This window comes from Sinocyclocheilus rhinocerous, unplaced genomic scaffold, assembly GCF_001515625.1.
Source record: "Sinocyclocheilus rhinocerous isolate Xijiao unplaced genomic scaffold, SAMN03320098_v1.1 scaffold53, whole genome shotgun sequence".
NCBI lineage: Eukaryota > Metazoa > Chordata > Actinopteri > Cypriniformes > Cyprinidae > Sinocyclocheilus > Sinocyclocheilus rhinocerous.
Window position 1 is genome coordinate 37,615 of NW_015645538.1, and position 18,478 is coordinate 56,092.

General features: G+C 37.4%; 1 protein-coding gene across 2 annotated transcripts in view; it reads left to right on the forward strand.

Annotated features, from left to right (window-relative positions):
* gatad2b (GATA zinc finger domain containing 2B) overlaps positions 1 to 18,261 on the forward strand; it is a 43,235-nt gene extending 24,974 nt beyond the window's left edge. For both annotated transcript variants that reach the window (XM_016509754.1, XM_016509755.1), the window contains exons 2-11: positions 1,442 to 1,801; positions 3,200 to 3,329; positions 3,441 to 3,572; positions 6,352 to 6,480; positions 6,856 to 7,026; positions 9,627 to 9,987; positions 10,334 to 10,536; positions 12,365 to 12,475; positions 12,670 to 12,865; positions 14,128 to 18,261. In XM_016509754.1, coding sequence (XP_016365240.1) covers positions 1,443 to 1,801; positions 3,200 to 3,329; positions 3,441 to 3,572; positions 6,352 to 6,480; positions 6,856 to 7,026; positions 9,627 to 9,987; positions 10,334 to 10,536; positions 12,365 to 12,475; positions 12,670 to 12,865; positions 14,128 to 14,264 — 1,929 coding nt within the window. In that variant the 5' untranslated portion in view covers position 1,442 and the 3' untranslated portion in view covers positions 14,265 to 18,261. The remainder of the gene's footprint in view (positions 1 to 1,441; positions 1,802 to 3,199; positions 3,330 to 3,440; positions 3,573 to 6,351; positions 6,481 to 6,855; positions 7,027 to 9,626; positions 9,988 to 10,333; positions 10,537 to 12,364; positions 12,476 to 12,669; positions 12,866 to 14,127) is intronic.
* The last annotated feature ends 217 nt before the right edge of the window (positions 18,262 to 18,478 follow it).

Here is an 18,478-nt window from a genome sequence, read left to right on the forward strand (position 1 = left end):
CGTGCGCGGGCGCATTCTTCCGGGAGAAATGCCCATATAAAGAGTTTCACACTCGTTTACGTCATTAAGAGCCATGATCGAAAAAAAACTCTCCGAAACTTGTACGAACCCGAAAGTAAGATTTTTGGCACAGAAATACTCTGTCATACGTCCAAATTGTTTTTTGAAACTTTGTCCATGCTTAGCATGAGAATCCAACTCTTTAACAGTGTAAACAACTCTGAATGCATGAAACAGCATTGTACCCCCCCTTTAATGTAAATGTGACCCAGTGATTCCGGCCTTGTAGAACATGTTTTTGTTGAAATTTCAGTGTATCACTAGTTCAAATGTAGGCGATTAGGAGTTTTAATGCAGCTCACACCTTTTCTGAGTCATTATTTCCTGTTTTCTCTTTATTCAAATAAGCACAGTTGTTGGTTTTATTTAAATCAAATAAAAATTACAGCTGAAACGTAATTTCTATATTGCTAGTGTCACAAAATGTATTTTGTTTCAACTGATTTACCCATAGTCGTGTCTCCATAGCTGAAATTGCACACTTTAACTTTAAAATAATGAAAAATATATATATATTTATAAAATGGAAACGGGGAAAATACATATATTTGTCAGCTGAAAGCATTGATGTTGATCCATGAGTGAAACTCCACTTCATCAGAGAGAAAAATCCTCTGATTATAGTTCTCGAGTAAGACTTGTATCTTCAGTCTCAGTAATGTGGTGCCAGAAATACGATCCCACAAGTGGGGAAAGTCGGTCCCCTCTCAGTGACCGCTTTGTGACGTTGTCAGTGGAAGTTTTGGGAAGCTCCGTTCAGCTGTGTGTCTGCACTCAGAAATCACTCTCGTCGTAACAGGCGCTGAATGTGAGGTAGGGAGACCCTCTCTACTAGCAGCACAAGCAAATTTCCTCAGTCAAACCATGAAAGTTACACTGATTTGTATGTAATGATCATGTAATTTATCAATTAAGCCTGGAGAGGCCTTGGTTTTCGAGCACTGTAGTCCACAGCCTCAGCACGAGGCAGACTAATGGCTCTGTTAAGTCTGTGGGCGTGTGAGGAGTCATAGTAGATCTCTCTCACTCTCTCTCTCTCACTTGCTCAGCTCTTTCGCTGTAAAAGAATAATTAAGTGATTTGCATTGGTCTCAAGCAGGGGAATTTGTACCGATTCCTACAGATTAGGGCTGTCGCGATACCAACATTTCAGTATTTGATAGCAGTACCAGTAAAATCTCTTGATACAGCTGTGAAAATGAATGTACTCTTGAACACCATGCATTTATTAACTTCTTATGAATATTTATCAAGTAAATATTACTTGATTATTTATTATTTTTTTATTTTTTTATTTTATCAACTTTGCACCTGCTTTGCTACTATGGGTGATTAAAAGCATTTGTTCACAAAATTTGTTCACTCCCTGTGTCGCTGACAGGATGGAGCGGATGTCTGAGGAGGCGTTGAGGCTGAACCTGCTGAAGCGGGGTCTGGAGGCGCAAGATGAGCGGGACGAGGCACTGGCCAAGCGCCTGAAGATGGAGGGTCACGAGGCCATGGAGAGGCTTAAGATGCTTGCCCTCCTCAAACGCAAGGATCTGGCCGCTTTGGAGGGGGCGGCGGTTGCGGCAGCCATGGCAGAGGGCAAAGGCCCCGGGGGCAGCCAGGGGCTGATGGGAGCTGTGGCCTACGAGGAGAAGATGAATGGAAGTTTGAGAGTCGGGGGCCATGGAGGTCCAAGTAAGAATGGGAAGGAAAACATAGTGGATGAGCCAGTGGACATGAGTGCCAGAAGGAGGTGAGGTTTCGGGAGAGCGTTCAACATCTGTTTGTTGAAATGAGTACCGTATTTTCTGGAAAATAAATTGCACATGACTATAAGCATTGTTGAACGAAAATCTGTGTGTAAGTCAGGTTTTATTATGTTCAGAAATACCGGTAAATAAAATGCAATGTTTACAAATATAATAAACTCTAAAAAGTCATAGTTCCACTTACTCTGCAACAAATCCTTTACACGTAATGTTATTAAGTGCTATTTTAGTATTTTTCTGGTATTTTTGTTAATGTTTTGAATACGTTTTTATTTCTGTCTTTTTGCATTTTCATTTTAATTTTCAAAATTTGGTCATTTTGTTGTTTTTGTCTTTTTTTTTTTTTTTCCTCGGTTTTCTATATGTACTAGGGCTGCACAATAAATCGCATGCGATATTTAATGCGCATCTTGTCAGAAATCCGGTTCTGTAATCAGCGGTAAATCTCCATCACGTGCGTGCTTTCACATGGAGCAGCATTTACTACACAGAGCCGTTGTTCAATGACAAGCTGCGCGATTATGAATGTGGTGTTGCGCAGCTTGCCTGTGAACAACGGCTCTGTGTAGTAAATGTTGCTCCATGTGAAAGCCCGCACGTGATGGAGATTTACCGCTGATTACAGAAGTGGCTTTACTGACAAGATGCGCATTAAATATCGCATGCGATTTTTATCGTGCAGCCCTATTATGTACATAAAAAAACTATATATATTGTTCTATATTTATATAAGTTTTTATTTCAGTTTTAGTTAGTTTAGTACATCAAGTTAAACTAAATTGAAATGAGAAGTACTGTCTAATACAGCTAGCTAAAATAATAATTTTTATTTTTTATTTTATTTGTTAACATTTATTTTATTTCCAGTAACAAAAATGTTTTTTTAATGGTTTTAATTTTAGTTTACCTATAATAACCCTGTTCAGAACATAACAGAAATAATAAATAAATATATATATATATATATATATAAGTATAAAACAAACATACATTTTAGTGTCATTCTTTATAAACAAAATGTATAATAAATGCCAGGACTAAACAAATTTATTTAAAGTAAACCTAAAACTACTAGTGTGAGGAAAGTTAGTTATATAAATAAACTTGGGCTCACGTACCTTGGGCTCAATCGTTTTGCTTGCTTGAAGTTAATTGCGTTATGTAAGTCGCTTTGGAATGTAAATTGTAGCCCATTTCAGATTATTAAAAAACAACTGATATTCTGGGAAGTAGAGTATGTTTTTGCTGTATGGTGTGAAATTAAATAATACTTTAATGATTTTATCCTGCAGGTGTTGCTAGGCCTTTTTTTTTCATCTGGACTCCCTTAAAATTTCTATTTACGGTGCCCCTAAAAATCCCACTATTTTTGCTCTTCATAGCGATATAGTTCGAGAGCGACGCACTCCATCACCAGACGTTATCATTTTATCAGACAACGAGGCATCCAGCCCCCGGAGCACGCCTCACCCTGAGGAGAAACAGCATCAGGCCAACCTGGAGATGTTTAAGGTGCAGTATCCCATGGAGGAATCAGATCTATTGCTGGTTACCCACCATTAAACCCTTTGAAAGAGTCTCGTGAACCTGATTGCCGATCTCTTGTGTGTGCTTGTTCTGCAGGGGAAGACTGGCGACGAGCGGCAGCAGATGATCAAAGCTCTCCGAGAGGAGCTCAGGCTGGAGGAAGCCAAGCTGGTGCTCCTGAAGAAACTGAGGCAGAGTCAGATGCAGAAGGAAAACGTAGTGCAAAAGGTCAGAACCGTACACGATGCCCAGTGCCTTACTCTACGCTTGATGCCAACTGGGCCAGTAACTCTACACTCTTGTCAGTTGTGAATTTGAATTATATTTATTGGATAGACAGGCATGTTGAAGACCTTTTTGGAATTGAGAAAACCTCTCCGCCTCATACCCTGCCATACCTGCTCGTTTAGTGTAGTGTACAGTTAACTCAATGCAGATCAGTCAGGTAGTAGTTCCTTTAAAGGGCCAGAGACATTACAAGCTGGCTTTGAGATCACTGTCAAGAAGTTATTTGAATATAAAAGGACTAAAATACATGATAATGAAGTCACACACTGGGTTTTTGTAAATAAAATCACATTATTTTATGTGGTCGGGCAAAATAAAGTGGATGGAGTAGCTCCAGCCTGTCAGAAATAGAGAAGTCCATCAGCTGAAGCTGCTCCTGGTGTAAACAGCTTAGTTTATTTTTGTTTATTTATTTCTTTTTAATGGAAGGGATCTTATTTTGGTGTAGAAATGCACAGTTTATTGTCATCATCGGCTACAGGCTGCACATTCACATTGATTTAGGCTTATATGAAGCCATGTGAGAAAACAAACGTATGAGAAAGGGAAAACTGAGTTGTGAGCTGGATTTAAGGATTTTAGTTTTTTTTTTTTTTTCATTCAGCAAGGATGCATTAAATCGGAATAGAAAATCCTTCTATTCCCAAGTATTTTATATGGCTAAGTCAGGCTTATATGAAGCCATGTGAGAAAACAAACGTATGAGAAAGGGAAAACTGAGTTGTGAGCTGGATTTAAGGATTTTAGTTTTTTTTTTTTTTCATTCAGCAAGGATGCATTAAATCGATCAAAACGGACAGTAAAGATATTAACAATGTAACAAGATTACCATTTCAAATGAATTCTGTTATTTTGAACTTTCTGTTTATTTCAAAATCCTGAAAAAATGTATCACTGTTTCCACAAATATATTAAGCAGCACAAAATTTTCAACATTAATAATAAAATGTTTCTTGAGCAGCAAATCAGCATATTAGAATGATTTCTGAAACATAATGCCACACTGAAGACTGGAGTAATAGCTGCTGAAAACTCAGATTTGGCATCACAGGAATAAATTACATTTTAAAATTATATTTAATAGGAACATATTTTTTAAATAGTAATAATTTTTTTTACAATATTACTATTTTTACTGAATTTTTGGTTAAATAAATGCAGCTTTGGTGAGCTAAGAACTCGGTCTTACTGACTCTAAACATAATGATAGTGTGCAAGTCGATGCAAAACACGACGGCGAAGTTCGGTAAAGATGGTATATTACACATTAATTCAGATAGCAACTGTTTGCAAATTTACACAATTCTACTATAGTGAAGACCCGGCTCATGAATACTAATTAGGTCACATGACTTGCTGAGCCAAGCAAATTATGAACCAGTACAAATTAGTTAATATTCATGAGCTATGACATTCGTGTGCTAAATTGTCGCTCTGCAGCAGTAAAAATGTTTTGGTATCGACTTGAAGTGGAGTATAGTTACTTCTAACATCCTATGTTCTAAATTTGACTGTGAACTTCCTCTTCCAATTTCTGTGAAACCAGCTCACAATCAGCTTTCTCATAGTTGTCTCTGCATATTAAATTGTAATTGGAGACAGCACTTTAGAATAAAAAAAAAAACAAACAAAAAACCCCAGCATTGACTGATTGTCGCAGTGTTGTATGCTGTAAATCTGCCTGTATTTGTGCACTACATCTCCACTGCAGCTCCTCTGTACAGCATGTTCACCTTCAGTGTTTTAGCACCAAGCAAAATAACCTCCCCTCGTGTCCAGCTGAGTGTTATATTAATGCCAGGAAAAACTGTCGAGGTAAATCGTTTTATTGTTGAAAGGACGTTAGTTGCTAGCGGGGGTGAAATAGGGTAACAAGGAGTGAGACGGGCAGCCATAACCTCACAGATACCATATCACAGCTCTGTGTAATGTTTGTCCATGTACTGTGCCATTGAGATGTTTTGTCTTACCTTCTCAACTCAGTGTTTGTCTAGATGCAGGAACGGCCCATAGACACTCACTCTTGTATGACATGCAAGTGCCACAACCCACTCTGCGTGAATAATGTTTGCTTGCTCTTAAGCTGGAAGATGAAAATTTGGTGCTACTGAGGCATACAATAATTTGTATTATTATTAATGTCTTTTTAACCACAGCATTTATTTATTTATTATTATTATTATACATGGTAATGCATTGTTTTTAGACATGCACAGTAGTAATAACTTTATTATTTGATTTATGTATTATTATGTTTCTTGAAATGCCCTAGCATGTAAAATACCATGATAGATGAATATGCTAATCATATGTTTGGTATGTTTTATGCATAAATTCTACCTATCATATTTCCGAAATAAGTGTGAGACGTCACAATTGTCTATATGACATCACTAGGCTGTGTAAAAAATAAAAAAACAAAGCTAATCAGAAACCTCAATTAATGAGTTCAGGACAGGACTACCTGTTTGTTGAACAATGTATAAGGGAAGTGCTTGGATCAAAAAGGAAAACAAATCCCAAACAATCAGTAAAATCCAAAACAATACCTATTTTTCTGCTTCCAATTGGTGGAAGTCGCACAGCAGCTTTAACTGAAAAAATGGTGCTTGTGTTCCACTAATACATTGTGTTTTTTGTTGTTTTAAGTTATAATGAATCTCTGTACATAAGTATGATTTTTGATAGAATGGCTCTGACCTCTCATTTCTCTTTTCAGGTGCCGGTGGTCCAGAATGCCCCGTCATCAGTGCAGCTGTCACCCATGCACAGCTCTCAGGGGCTCGGGAAACTACCTGTGCGGCCCGGCATGCACTCATCTGAGCCTCAGAGCCTGCGCACTGCACAGGTACATGGGGGGTTATGCGCACCAGTATATGCCTTTCTAAATATGAGCAGTGTTTGTGTTTTTTTCCTACATGCATTACTGATGATTTCAAGCACAAGCACAATGCACATGAATACTCCTCATTATGTTGTACACATTAGACTGAACATGTTAGAGCCTGCTGTTGGTTGCCATGGGAGCAGCACCTTAAGATCAGCATAACCGTATAGATTGGTACCAGTTACCATATTTAATTACGGTCCATCTGTTGAGTACAAACAAAGCATTTGATGGCAACATTCTGCAATCTGATATACAGTGTCTGCTGACATCTAGTGGTCATGCAGTGCATTGCAGAGTTATTAATAATTCTGAATGTGTTTTTTTCTCCCTCAGGGCCACACAGTAATCAGGTCTGCTGCCAATGCATCTTTGCACCCAATGATGATGTCACAGCGGGTTATTGCACCCAATCCTGCCCAGCTTCAGGGTCAGAGAGTGCCCTCCAAGCCTGGCATGGGCCGCTCCTCCACAGGTGGTTTGGGTAACGCAGTGAGCTATCAGCAGGTACGGTCAAACAGTCAAGCTCACAGCCATTGTCCTAATTTGTTTTGTGGGTTTTCTCCCTGCAATTTACTGACATTGAACTTTTAAAACAATTATACAATGCGAACATTTCACACGTTTTTTTTTTTCTTTGCTCAATATATTTTTTTACTGGCCTATTTCAAAATGCTGAAGTCATGAACTAGGGCTGAGTGATATAACAAAAGTATTTTCAGTCTTTTGACAAAGTATACATTTTGTAAAGTTTATGGTAAGATATCAAAAGTGACAGTAAAAATGTTATATGGTCAAAGGATTTCTAATTCAAAATAAATGCTGTACTTTTTAACTTTCTATTCAAAGAATCCTGAAAAATGTATCTCAGTTTTCACAAAAATATTTGTCAGCACAGTTCAGTTTTCAACATTGATAATAGTAAGAAATATTTCTTGAGCTCTGAAGACTGGAGTAATGGCTGCTGAAAATTCAGCTTTGCCATCACTAGATTAAATTATATTTTAAAGGTGACATATCATGAAAATCTGACTTTTCCAGGTTTTAAGTGCTATAATCAGGTCCCCGGTGCATCTACCAACCAAGGAAACGTGAAAAAGATTAACCCAGTAACTTTGTTTTGGGAAGCCTTTTTTTGCAAGCGTCTGAGAAAACGAAGCGCGTCTGATTTCCCTCCCCTAGTGACGTTGCAAAGGGATCTTATTATAATATTACCGCCCCTTAATCTGTAAGTTTCCACCCACGGCGCCGTCATTTTGATTTAGCAAGCGACAACGGTGTACTAGTTCTAATGCCATGGCGAAAGTTTGAGCAAAACATGCTAACTGTTCTGCCTTTGGCTGCACTGATGAGCACAGAACACTATTTAGAATCCCAGCCTCAGAGGAGACAAGAAAGTAGTGGATTTATTGATTTATTTATTGTATATTGCTGCTGCCACACAGATCTAAAACCTTCACAGACATAACCGACTGGTTTTGTAACTCGTGTGTTTTTAACGTAACCCTTTGTGTGAATGAGAACTTTGTTTAGTACTCGCATGCTGTGACAGCCGCTTTCAGTCCGTGTGCTTCGGATGTGTGCACTCAGAAAACCGTATATCAGAAGTTTAAACTAATATGGTTTAAAACGCATGATTTCAGGCGATAAATATGATAATCAGAACCAAAAGAGATGTTTTTTATTCTGGAAAAGGGGGCGGGGAGCAGCAGCTCATTTGCATTTAAAGAGACAGGCACGAAAAACAGCGTGTTTCTGCTTCCACTCAAAATAGGCATTTTAAAAATGATATAATAAATGTTCTGTGGGGTATTTTGAGCTGACACTTCAAAGACACATTCTGGGGACACCTGAGACTTATATTACATATTGTAAAAAGGGGCATAATATGTCTCCTTTAAAATATATTCAAATATACAACAGTTACTTGCTGTGATAATATTTTACAGTATTACTGTTCTTACTGTATTTTTGATCAAATGCATAGAGCATTAGTGAGCATCTTTCAGAAACCTAAAAATATCTTACCGACCCAAAATGTCTAAATAGTAGTATGTGTGTGTGTATATATCTCAGTACTTACACAGAATATTTCATTATAATTTGGTAACACTTCAGTATAGGGACCAATTCTCACTATTAACTAGTTGATTATTAGCATGCCTTTTATTAACATATTGGCTGTGTATTAGTGCTTATTGAGCACATATTCTGCATGACAATATACTACATCCCTAATCCTACCCAATACCTAAACTTAACAGCTACCTTACTAACTATTAATAAGCAGCAAATTAGGAGTTTATTGGGGCAAAAGTCATAGTTAATGGTTTGTTAATGGTGAGAACTGAACCTTAAAATAAAGTGTGACCGTTAATTTCAATATATATATTTTTACTATAACATTTTAAAGTATTTGACATGCAGTGCTCGTATATCTGTGAACACGAGTAATTTTAAAGGGGTCATATGATGCTGCTAAAAAGAACATTATTTTGTGTATTTGGTGTAATGAAATGTGTTTATGCGGTTTAAGGTTAAAAAAACACATTATTTTCCACATACTGTACATTATTGTTTCTCCTCTATGCCCCGCCTTCTGAAACGCGTCGATTTTTACAAAAGAATATCTCTTTGGATTTGAGACTTTAGTCTTTGCAACTTTACAGATCTTCTTTATGCACCAAGAGCTTGTAACACTCCAAAGAGAAAGGAAAAAATGAAATTGCATCATATGACCCCTTTAAGTATTAAGTAATTTTGAACAAGTGTTTGAACCCATTTATTCAAGTGCACAGTTTGAAAGAAACTGAATCAAAGGTCGTTCTTTTTTTTTTTCTCCTGATGTTTAAATCATGTTTTAAAATATCTCTTCTTAGGATGGTGCATAAAACAAGTCAACTGGAACGGGCCTCAGCTTAATAGCCGAATAAAAATTGTGCATTAAATCACAGCAATATTCATATGGTTGTTTCGTTTCATATCGCCAACACAATCATATTGAATATGTCGTATACTCAATACATCGCCCAGCTGCAACATGAATCATTCATAAAATGGATTATGTGGGTTACTGATGATTTGCCCTTTTGCTTTGTGTGATGCAGGCTGCCAGCCAGCAGGTGGGGGTCTCGCAGCGTTCAGGCTCGTCCTCGGCTATCTACATGAACCTGGCACACATGCAGGCAGCAGGAGCAGCTGGCGTCGGGGTGGGTGTGAGTGGGGTTGGTGCCGTCAGCCCCTCCACCCTTTCCAGTGCCTCCAGCGTGGCTTCTCTGAACGACCAGGCCAGCAGCCAAGCAGCCGCTAAACTGGCCCTCCGCAAGCAGCTGGAGAAGACCCTGCTGGAGATACCTCCACCTAAACCTCCAGCGCCCCTGCTGCACTTCCTGCCCTCTGCTGCCAACTCTGAGTTCATCTACATGGTGGGGTTGGAGGAGGTCGTGCAGAGTGTCATTGATAGTCAGGGTAGGAGCGAGAGGAACCACCCACACCACAAAAACACCATGCACATTAGGGCTGCGCAATATGGCCTAAAAAAAATCATATTGCAACTTGATAAGCATTGACATCTAATGCTAAGATCAAAAGTCAAAAAACACATTTAAACAGCTGCTCTCATGTTCAAAATTTGTACTAAAGTTGTGCAAGTGGAAACCGTTAAAGACCATTCACACTTGACCTAAAAGTGAAGTAAGCGAATGTGGTTTAATAATCACAAAAGGCCATATTGCAATTTCAGTTTATGTATTGTAGTACTAATTCACATCTAATTCTGCTCAATCACTAAACTCATGTTTTCTGCTTTTGCTAGGTAAAATGCGGGGGTCACTGCCACACGTGGAGCCGTTCTTCTGTGCCCAGTGCAGGACTGACTTTACCCCACACTGGAAGCAGGAGAAAAGTGGTCGCATTCTCTGTGAGCAGTGCATGACGTCCAATCAGAAGAAGGCCTTGAAGGCCGAGCACACCAATAGGCTCAAGAACGCTTTCGTTAAGGCTCTGCAGCAAGAACAGGTCAGTCAGTTTCTTGAGTTTTCGTTTCACTGCTGATAGAGTTGTCAGGATTCCAAAATTTGAATGAAGAAATGAAGCTTGATGATTCTCCACACACGTTAAGTTTCAGTACACCACAATCTAGTATGCTGCAGTGCTGTTATTGTCAACTAAAATTAAAACTATTAAAAATTGTTTAATAGAAAAAACTTAAAGGAAAATTAGAAATGTTGCCCCAGCAACTAACTGAAATTAGGTAAAATATGCAGTTTCTGTGCTACTAGTGTCACCTAGTGGAATTACAAAAATAAAGCATATTTTTAAAGGGGTCGTATGATGTTGCTAAAAAGAACATTATTTTGTGTATTTGGTGTAATGAAATGTGTTTATGCGGTTTAAGGTTAAAAAAACACATTATTTTCCACATACTGTACATTATTGTTTCTCCTCTATGCCCCGCCTTTCTGAAACGCATCGATTTTTACAAAGCTCATCGGTCTGAAAAAGCGAGGTGTGCTCTGATTGGCCAGCTATCCAATGCGTTGTGATTGGCATCATCAGTGGCAACTCCTTTAAATATAAAAACATACTTACAGTCTTTGAGTCAGAACAGCCGGCATTGTAGTCTACTCTCCCAGGATCAGGAAACAGTCCTCCATAAAATGTGCTGCACACATCTGAATATTTGGGTTGAAGTGTTGTGGAACAGTGTTGTCAAGGTCAAGGTCAGGGTCAGTTTATTTATATAGCACATTTAAAAACAGCTAGTGTATGACAAAGTGCTGTACATATACCAATAAAGTAAATATAGAGATTAAGAGAATAAAAGAAATGACTCAAAAACACATAATCAATACAAAACACATTAACATACACAAACATACATTTCATCCAAAAGCCAAGGAATAAAGCTAAGTCTTCAGGCGGGATTTAAAAACAGGAAGGGAAGGCGCAGATCTAATGTCCAGAGGTATGCTGTTCCATAGTCGAGGACCGGCTACAGAAAAAGCCCGATCCCCCTTAAATTTCAAGCGAGAGCGAGGTATATGCAAGAAAAGTTTATCAGAGGATCTGAGAGAGCGAGAGGATTGCTGATAGCTGAGAAGTTCGGACAAGTATGATGGGGCTAGATCATTTAATGCTTTATACACAAATAATAAAATCTTAAAATGGATCCTATGCTGCACCGGTCACCAATGAAGAGATGCTAGGACAGCAGAAATGCTTTCTCTCCTCTTAGTACCAGTCAGCAACCTCGCGGCTGCATTCTGGACTAACTGCAAGCGATTCAGCGATGAATGATTGAGACAACACTCCAAAGAGAAAGGAAAAATTGAAATCGCATCATATGACCCCTTTAAAACAACCTTTGCAAAAATGAATGTATTTTAGCATAAAATTACAAACTTCACCTTTATGATGAAGTATTAAAATAAAACATTTTTTAAAACTAAAACTGAAATTATAATAAAAACTAAATATAAGCGGATCCAAAATATTAATACATACTATTATTGTATAGAAATAATATTAAAATAACACTGGTAAGCTACAAAGCACACTGCTTTATTTAAAAAAAATGTGAAATATTAACAAATAATAATAATAATAATAAAAAACAATGACATATAACCTACATTTATTTCTCAATTATTTAGCATTTGCTTCAAATTTAAGTAATTAATCAGGACAATATATCATTTTATTATTTATTCAGGAAACCCCACTATTTTTAGTAGTAGAAGTGGTAGTAGTAGTATTGACTTTTGCTGACATTGCAACTGACACTGCTAGCTTGTAGTTTCTGTAACTGTATGTTGACTTCCTGTTTCTGTCTCTGTCCATTCAGGAAATAGAGCAGAGGTTGCAGCAGCAGGCTGCTCTGTCCCCCAGCTCTGCCCAGACTGTGCCCAGCGTGAGCAAAGGGGAGACCATGATCCGACACCATGCCCTCCGACAGGTGCACACTCTCATTGTGTACAAATAATGGGATCTCATGAGACCATTTTTATGGATTTTGAAATGGCTTCAAATGGTTTTTTTTCTGGCCCTTCACCTAATCACAGATTTTAATGACTGATGATTCTATCAGTTTAATGGTACAAAGAGGTGTCATGAAATTTAACGCTGATTCTCCCTCATTTTCTCTTTCAGACTCCCCAGCCACAGGCCGCTCTACAGCGGGGTCTGTCCAGCTCAGCACGAGGTGTCCTCTCTAACTTTGCCCAGGCCTCCCAGCTCTCAGTGGCCAGTGGGCTGCTGGATATGACAAGCAAGCGCTGTGGCAGCAGTACCAGCAGCAGCAGTCGGGCTCAGCATGACAGCCGCAGGCAGATCTACAACATCCCTGGTAAGATAATGCAGTTTAATTAGGAATGCACAGCATACCTTAACTACATGATTTTGAAACCGCACGGTGAGGAAATGTTGTATGGGTTAAGGATTAATTATGGAATCACATTTTGTTAAATTGACATTCATCCACCCCTGAGGTCCAGTCTCAACTCATTGATTATGCAATTCTTGACATGCTGTTGGACCCCAAGTAGACTGACTAGAATAAAATGACCAGAGAAAGTGCTCTGCAATAGTGTTGAAGATAAAGGGAAATATTCAATTCATCATAAAACTAGGCTGGGCCACCTGACAAAGATTTCAGGATGTAGAATTATTATAAAGCAGTGAAAGTCAACGCTCTCTTCATTTGAACAATGGCTGGAGCTAATGCTAAATAGAGTTTTAGGATGTTATCAAAAAAAGATGAGTTAATAAAATAAATTTAATTGAAGTTAGTGAAGGTCTAACATCCTTTCTTTGAAGATTGTCCTTGTTTTGAAATGTACTTATCTGTGATTTATTATTTATTTTAAAAATTATTTTTAAAAAAACTTTCTAAAGCTACTTTTGTAATGTCTGTTTGATGCTTTTCTCATTTAACATCATAATGACTTCAAATGATCTTTTGGGGATGATTTGATGTGCAATTAATTAATCGCCACATTATGTAATTAATTAGATAAAAAATGTGGTCCCATTTTATATTTAGTGTACTACTATGTACTTTTAAATTAATCATTTGGTACAATGCACTTTTTGTGTACATACATGTTTTTACATTGTACTTATATTTTAGTATACCTGCATGTAATTACATCAGGTCATTAATTTCTGTAATTACACTGTTGGCCCATCCCTTACACCTTAACCCACCCTTAAACCTACCCATACCACCAAACCTGTCCATAACCTTACCCATATCCCACCTCAATAGCAGAAGTGTTTTGCAATACAATATGAACACAATAAGTACACATTTTAATTTTGACTTTAGTATCCAAAAGTGTGTTTGGGGGCCATTGAATATACAGAATATATTTAATATTAAATTATGAATTTAGCAAATTTAGCAGTTTATTTTAATCATAATTGTTTTCTCACTTATTTTGTTGTGTTTTATTTTTATGTTCTTTCATGATTGTTAGGATTCGATTAGAAGTTTTTGTTGTTCTTCCAGTTTGTCACAAACTTTATTTTGTTAAACACCTCTTAAACTTCTTATCTTTGTTTTCTTGAATTTTCCCGGCCCCTCTCTGTCTTTGTCCTCCATCGCAGGTCTGAATATTGCCTATCTAAATCCGGGAGCCATCGGGGGCCACAAGGCATCCAGCCTAGCGGACCGTCAGCGGGAGTATCTGCTCGACATGATTCCCCCACGCTCCATATCCCAGTCCATCACCGGGCAGAAATGAGCCCTGACGGGACTGCAGATCCCCCTTTCGGATGCCCCACCACCCCTCTGTCCTACATCAGAACATCCCCCAACACATACACACGCACACCATCACCCCATCGCATGCAGTGCCTGTCCGTGTGCCTACCCAACTAACCCATAAGAACAGCTCAATCAGTCAGACTATAAACACCAGACTGTCAGTGCATCTCAAACTTCGGTTTCCTACTATAGCAAAGCTCTTTATTGTTATCTCAACTTATTATTGCTGTTGTTATTGCTACTTCTATTATTATCACAGTTATTATTATTATTAGTATTATTGTTGCTTCTGTTACAGTTACTTATATTACACTTATTAGTAGGTTTAGTGGTTTTTGCATCTTTTTATGTTCTTACCCTTATGTTTTTCTTATCAGAGGGGGAGGGGGGGGTGTCAGATTGCAGGGTCACTTAAAAATATAAAAGCTCGTTTTTTTGGTTAATTTGAAAGCTTCCTCCCTCAGTCGCCCCTGTAAAATTAGACTCGTTCTCTCTCATGTCGTATATGTTCAGTTTCGAAGTTGGAATGGTTAAAGCGTTCTTACCTGAGAGAGAGAGCAGAATCTTTGTAGCGTTACACGCTTGAAAACTACAAAGTCCTCCAAGAACCTTCTGGTTCAGAAAGAGCGAGACCGACTCATGTACATTGATCAGATTGATCCTTATGCAGAGCGCTGCTGATCTAGTCAGCGTTGGTTCTGCCTTGAGAAGGCCACAGGGAAAATGGGACCTGCACTAGCACGGATGAGTCCCCTGCTGTCGAATGTACAGAGAGAACTGTAAAATTGGAGTGCATGAGCCTACGAACAGCATCTCTCCCGTGTCTCTCAATGCCTTCACTTTCACAGGATGCAGTGATGTCATGTAAGTTTGTTTGTGGTGACGGTGCGTTTCACTGCACAGCAAAGAATGAAGCCAGAGAGTTCCATCATCATGAACTTTGTCTCCTTTTTGCTTTGTGTTTCTGCTTGGGTGTTTTTTGATCTCTTTTTTTAACCCCCCACCCCCTCCCTGTCTTTACGGTTTTGTTCTTTTTTTTTTTTAATCGGGCGGCGTCTCCATCTGAAATGGCCACGTATCTTAAAGGTACTTGCCACTGGAGACGATAATCATTGAAATGGCAAATAGGTGGAGTTATTGGGAAAACGGTTATGCGTAGATTGTTAACGTGAGTTTTAACAGAAAGCATTGACAAGGATCAATCATCGTGTTAAAGCAATGCACATGAGATGCCTCGTTATGGAGGAGCACTTTTCTTCTTAATAATTGAAAAAAAACGAAAACAAATGGATAAGCAAAAGAGGACAAGAATGTTTCAGCTCACAGGATCTTAAGGTATGGATGCCATCGGATGTCTCGGAGAGAGCTGGGAGAAAGACTTTTTGTGCGTTGTGCGGTGCATTTCATCTTTTCGAAAGAGTCCGGTTTTTCAAACCCACATTATGGTACATGTGTTTGTTTTATGTTTGTTGAATGATGGTAACAATATAAGCAGTGTTTAGTCAATATGCAGTATTAGGGATTCTGTGCAGGATGATTTTGCATTCTGGTTGGACTCACGATTATCTCTTGATCAGATTTAGTTCTCTGTTAGTGAGGTAGTGCTCCATGTTTCGGTAACGTGGATCACAAATGGCTTTCAAAGGGTTTAACATCTGCTTGTTGACAAGAAGTTGAGCACTTAACATTTCCCCCCCAGCCTAAGCATTTACCATGACATGTTTGGTTCTTTTGGAAATCAGACTTTGAGGTCTGTCATGCAGGTCATGTTTAATAGCTGTGAAGCTCGCAAGCTATTATGTGTTTGATGGTGAATTAATGGAAAGAAATCCATACACATGCGTTTTTCTGTCATGTGTATAGTCACTGATCCTTGCAGTTTGATTTAGTTTTTTTTAACTGTCCTGTATAATGCCACTGATTTGTGGTGGAACGATGCAACTTTTGAACAAAAAATTTTTGAAGCTACCTTGGATGAAATTTTCAGGTGCAATATTAGATAATAGGATGTTTACATTTATTATTTTTTTTCCTGGTAAATCAGTCCCTTTTAGTCATTCTGTTCAATCTTTGATATTAAGGGGTTGATTTTATCTTTGTTCCAATTTTATGGTCTGTATTGTTTTTTGTTGTTCTTTTGAAATGAACGTAGGGTGTTTATAGTAACTCATTTCTCTCTCCTGCTCTCTCTTGTAGACTATATTAGATGCATCCATATACCTGTGTTCATATATTTACGAGAAAGTTGAATTTTGAAGTTTAACTTCCTTTTGACTCCTCAATTAAGTTCCATTTTTGTTTGGTTGTTTAATTTCAGCTGTTTCTTAAAAAAAAAAAGAAAAAAGGAGAAAAAATCAAATTTAATCAAACAAAAAAAAAAATGTATGAACAGATGATGACACGATATTTGCTAGGTCAGAAGTAATAATGACTTATTGTACATATGCTTTTTTTTTTCTCCCTTGAATTAAAAATAATGAAATGAAATTAAAATGGTTGTATATTGTGTAGAAAAGCAAACAAAAAGCCATGAATATTGTGAAGCTTGTCATTTCGTTTTGTGATCACTGTGTATTATTGTGTAACAAATGTGCAAAATGTATGGGATTATACTTCTCTTGTTTTTGAATGAGCTCTTTAGATGCATTTTCTCCCCGGCTGTACGTTTTTGTAGTATGTAGTATTTGCAGAAGAAAAAAAAGTTCATTGTTCTGGTGGAGCGTTTGATCCATTCTCTAGTCTTCGGACTGAGACATGATGGGACAGGCTCGTATGTTACTTTTTTTGTTACCTATCTTTTATTTGATTTTTGCTTTTTATTTCAAACATTGAAGTTACGTAGATGTTCGGTGAACAAGTTTCTTTCTCTAATGTCCCACACAAAGTGTTGATCTTGCAGAACATGGACTGGATGAAACATTTGACAGTATTACCCCTCACTCGACCAAATCCAAAGCGTTCATCATAAATGTAAAATCAAAACACGCTATTGCTCAATAACATTACTTTTAGCTAAATTACTGGGTGCAGAAAACCCTACAGGGGAGATTGTGTACATTTGTTTTCTGTTGCTTAAAGTACAAACTTTCCTCAGTATATCCCTTTTTTCTTTCTTGGGAAAAAAAATCACAATGCTCTTATTTTTTTCATGGAAGATTGTATACATTGTATACGATGAAGAAAAAACTTTTGTTTGTTTGTTTTTGACTGTTCCAATGCTTATTGCCTTCAGCCTTTAAATCATAAGACAAAAAATGGACAATTTGCACACATGCAAGTTTTGATTCTAAGGTTTGTGACATTATTAGATATACTTTTACAAGTTTCATGTCATGGAATCACTGTCCATAATTCTCTGACTGGACAATCAGCTTTTCTGGAGTTCTAACGCTGGGGTTTACTTCTAATTTTTTTTCTTCTTTTTTTTCTGCAATTTTTCCTCTCCCTGATTTTCGTTTGTTTGCAAGTAAGTCTTTTTTGTTGTTACTGAAGTGGGAGAGAGGGTTTTGGATCCTCATTTCTTTTTGATTTTCTAAATTTCATCTGAACTTGCAAATATTTTTAAATAGACTTAGCTGCAATTTACCCCGTTTGAATTTTAAAGCAAATGGCAATATGTTGAAATCCGTTTGTAAAAGAAAACTATGAATAATTAAAAATGTGTACAGTAAAAAAAAAAAAAAAAAAATAAAATACGGAGATTGGCTTAAACAATTATTGATTTTAGTCAAGGAAAATAAGTTCTTTTTGTCAAGTTTTTATTTTCATTTAGAACATTAATCCAGACCTTTTGCACATCCTTGATATTTAACTGTCTAAAATGGTGATGAAAAAAATGCTGTTTGATTACTGCCGGTTGATTAACAACAATTATGCATTGACTGAGAAAAAAAAAAAAAAAAGCTAATTTTGGAGGAAATAACTTTGTAATATTTATCACTTGCAAGCTATGTTTAATAAAGGATGGAACAGTTTATCTCTGAGTGTGTTAACATTGTTCAAAACTCATTTTGGTTCTTTTGCCATTTTTAGTATTTTATTATATATTATTATTAGTATTAATAATTTATTTTATTATATATTATTATTTATACTTAGATTTTTCATTTACATTTTAAAACCTATTTCGTTGTCTTTTTTTCTTGTCTTTTTTTTCTTCTCACACTCAGCCAGCACACATGTGGTCTCCTG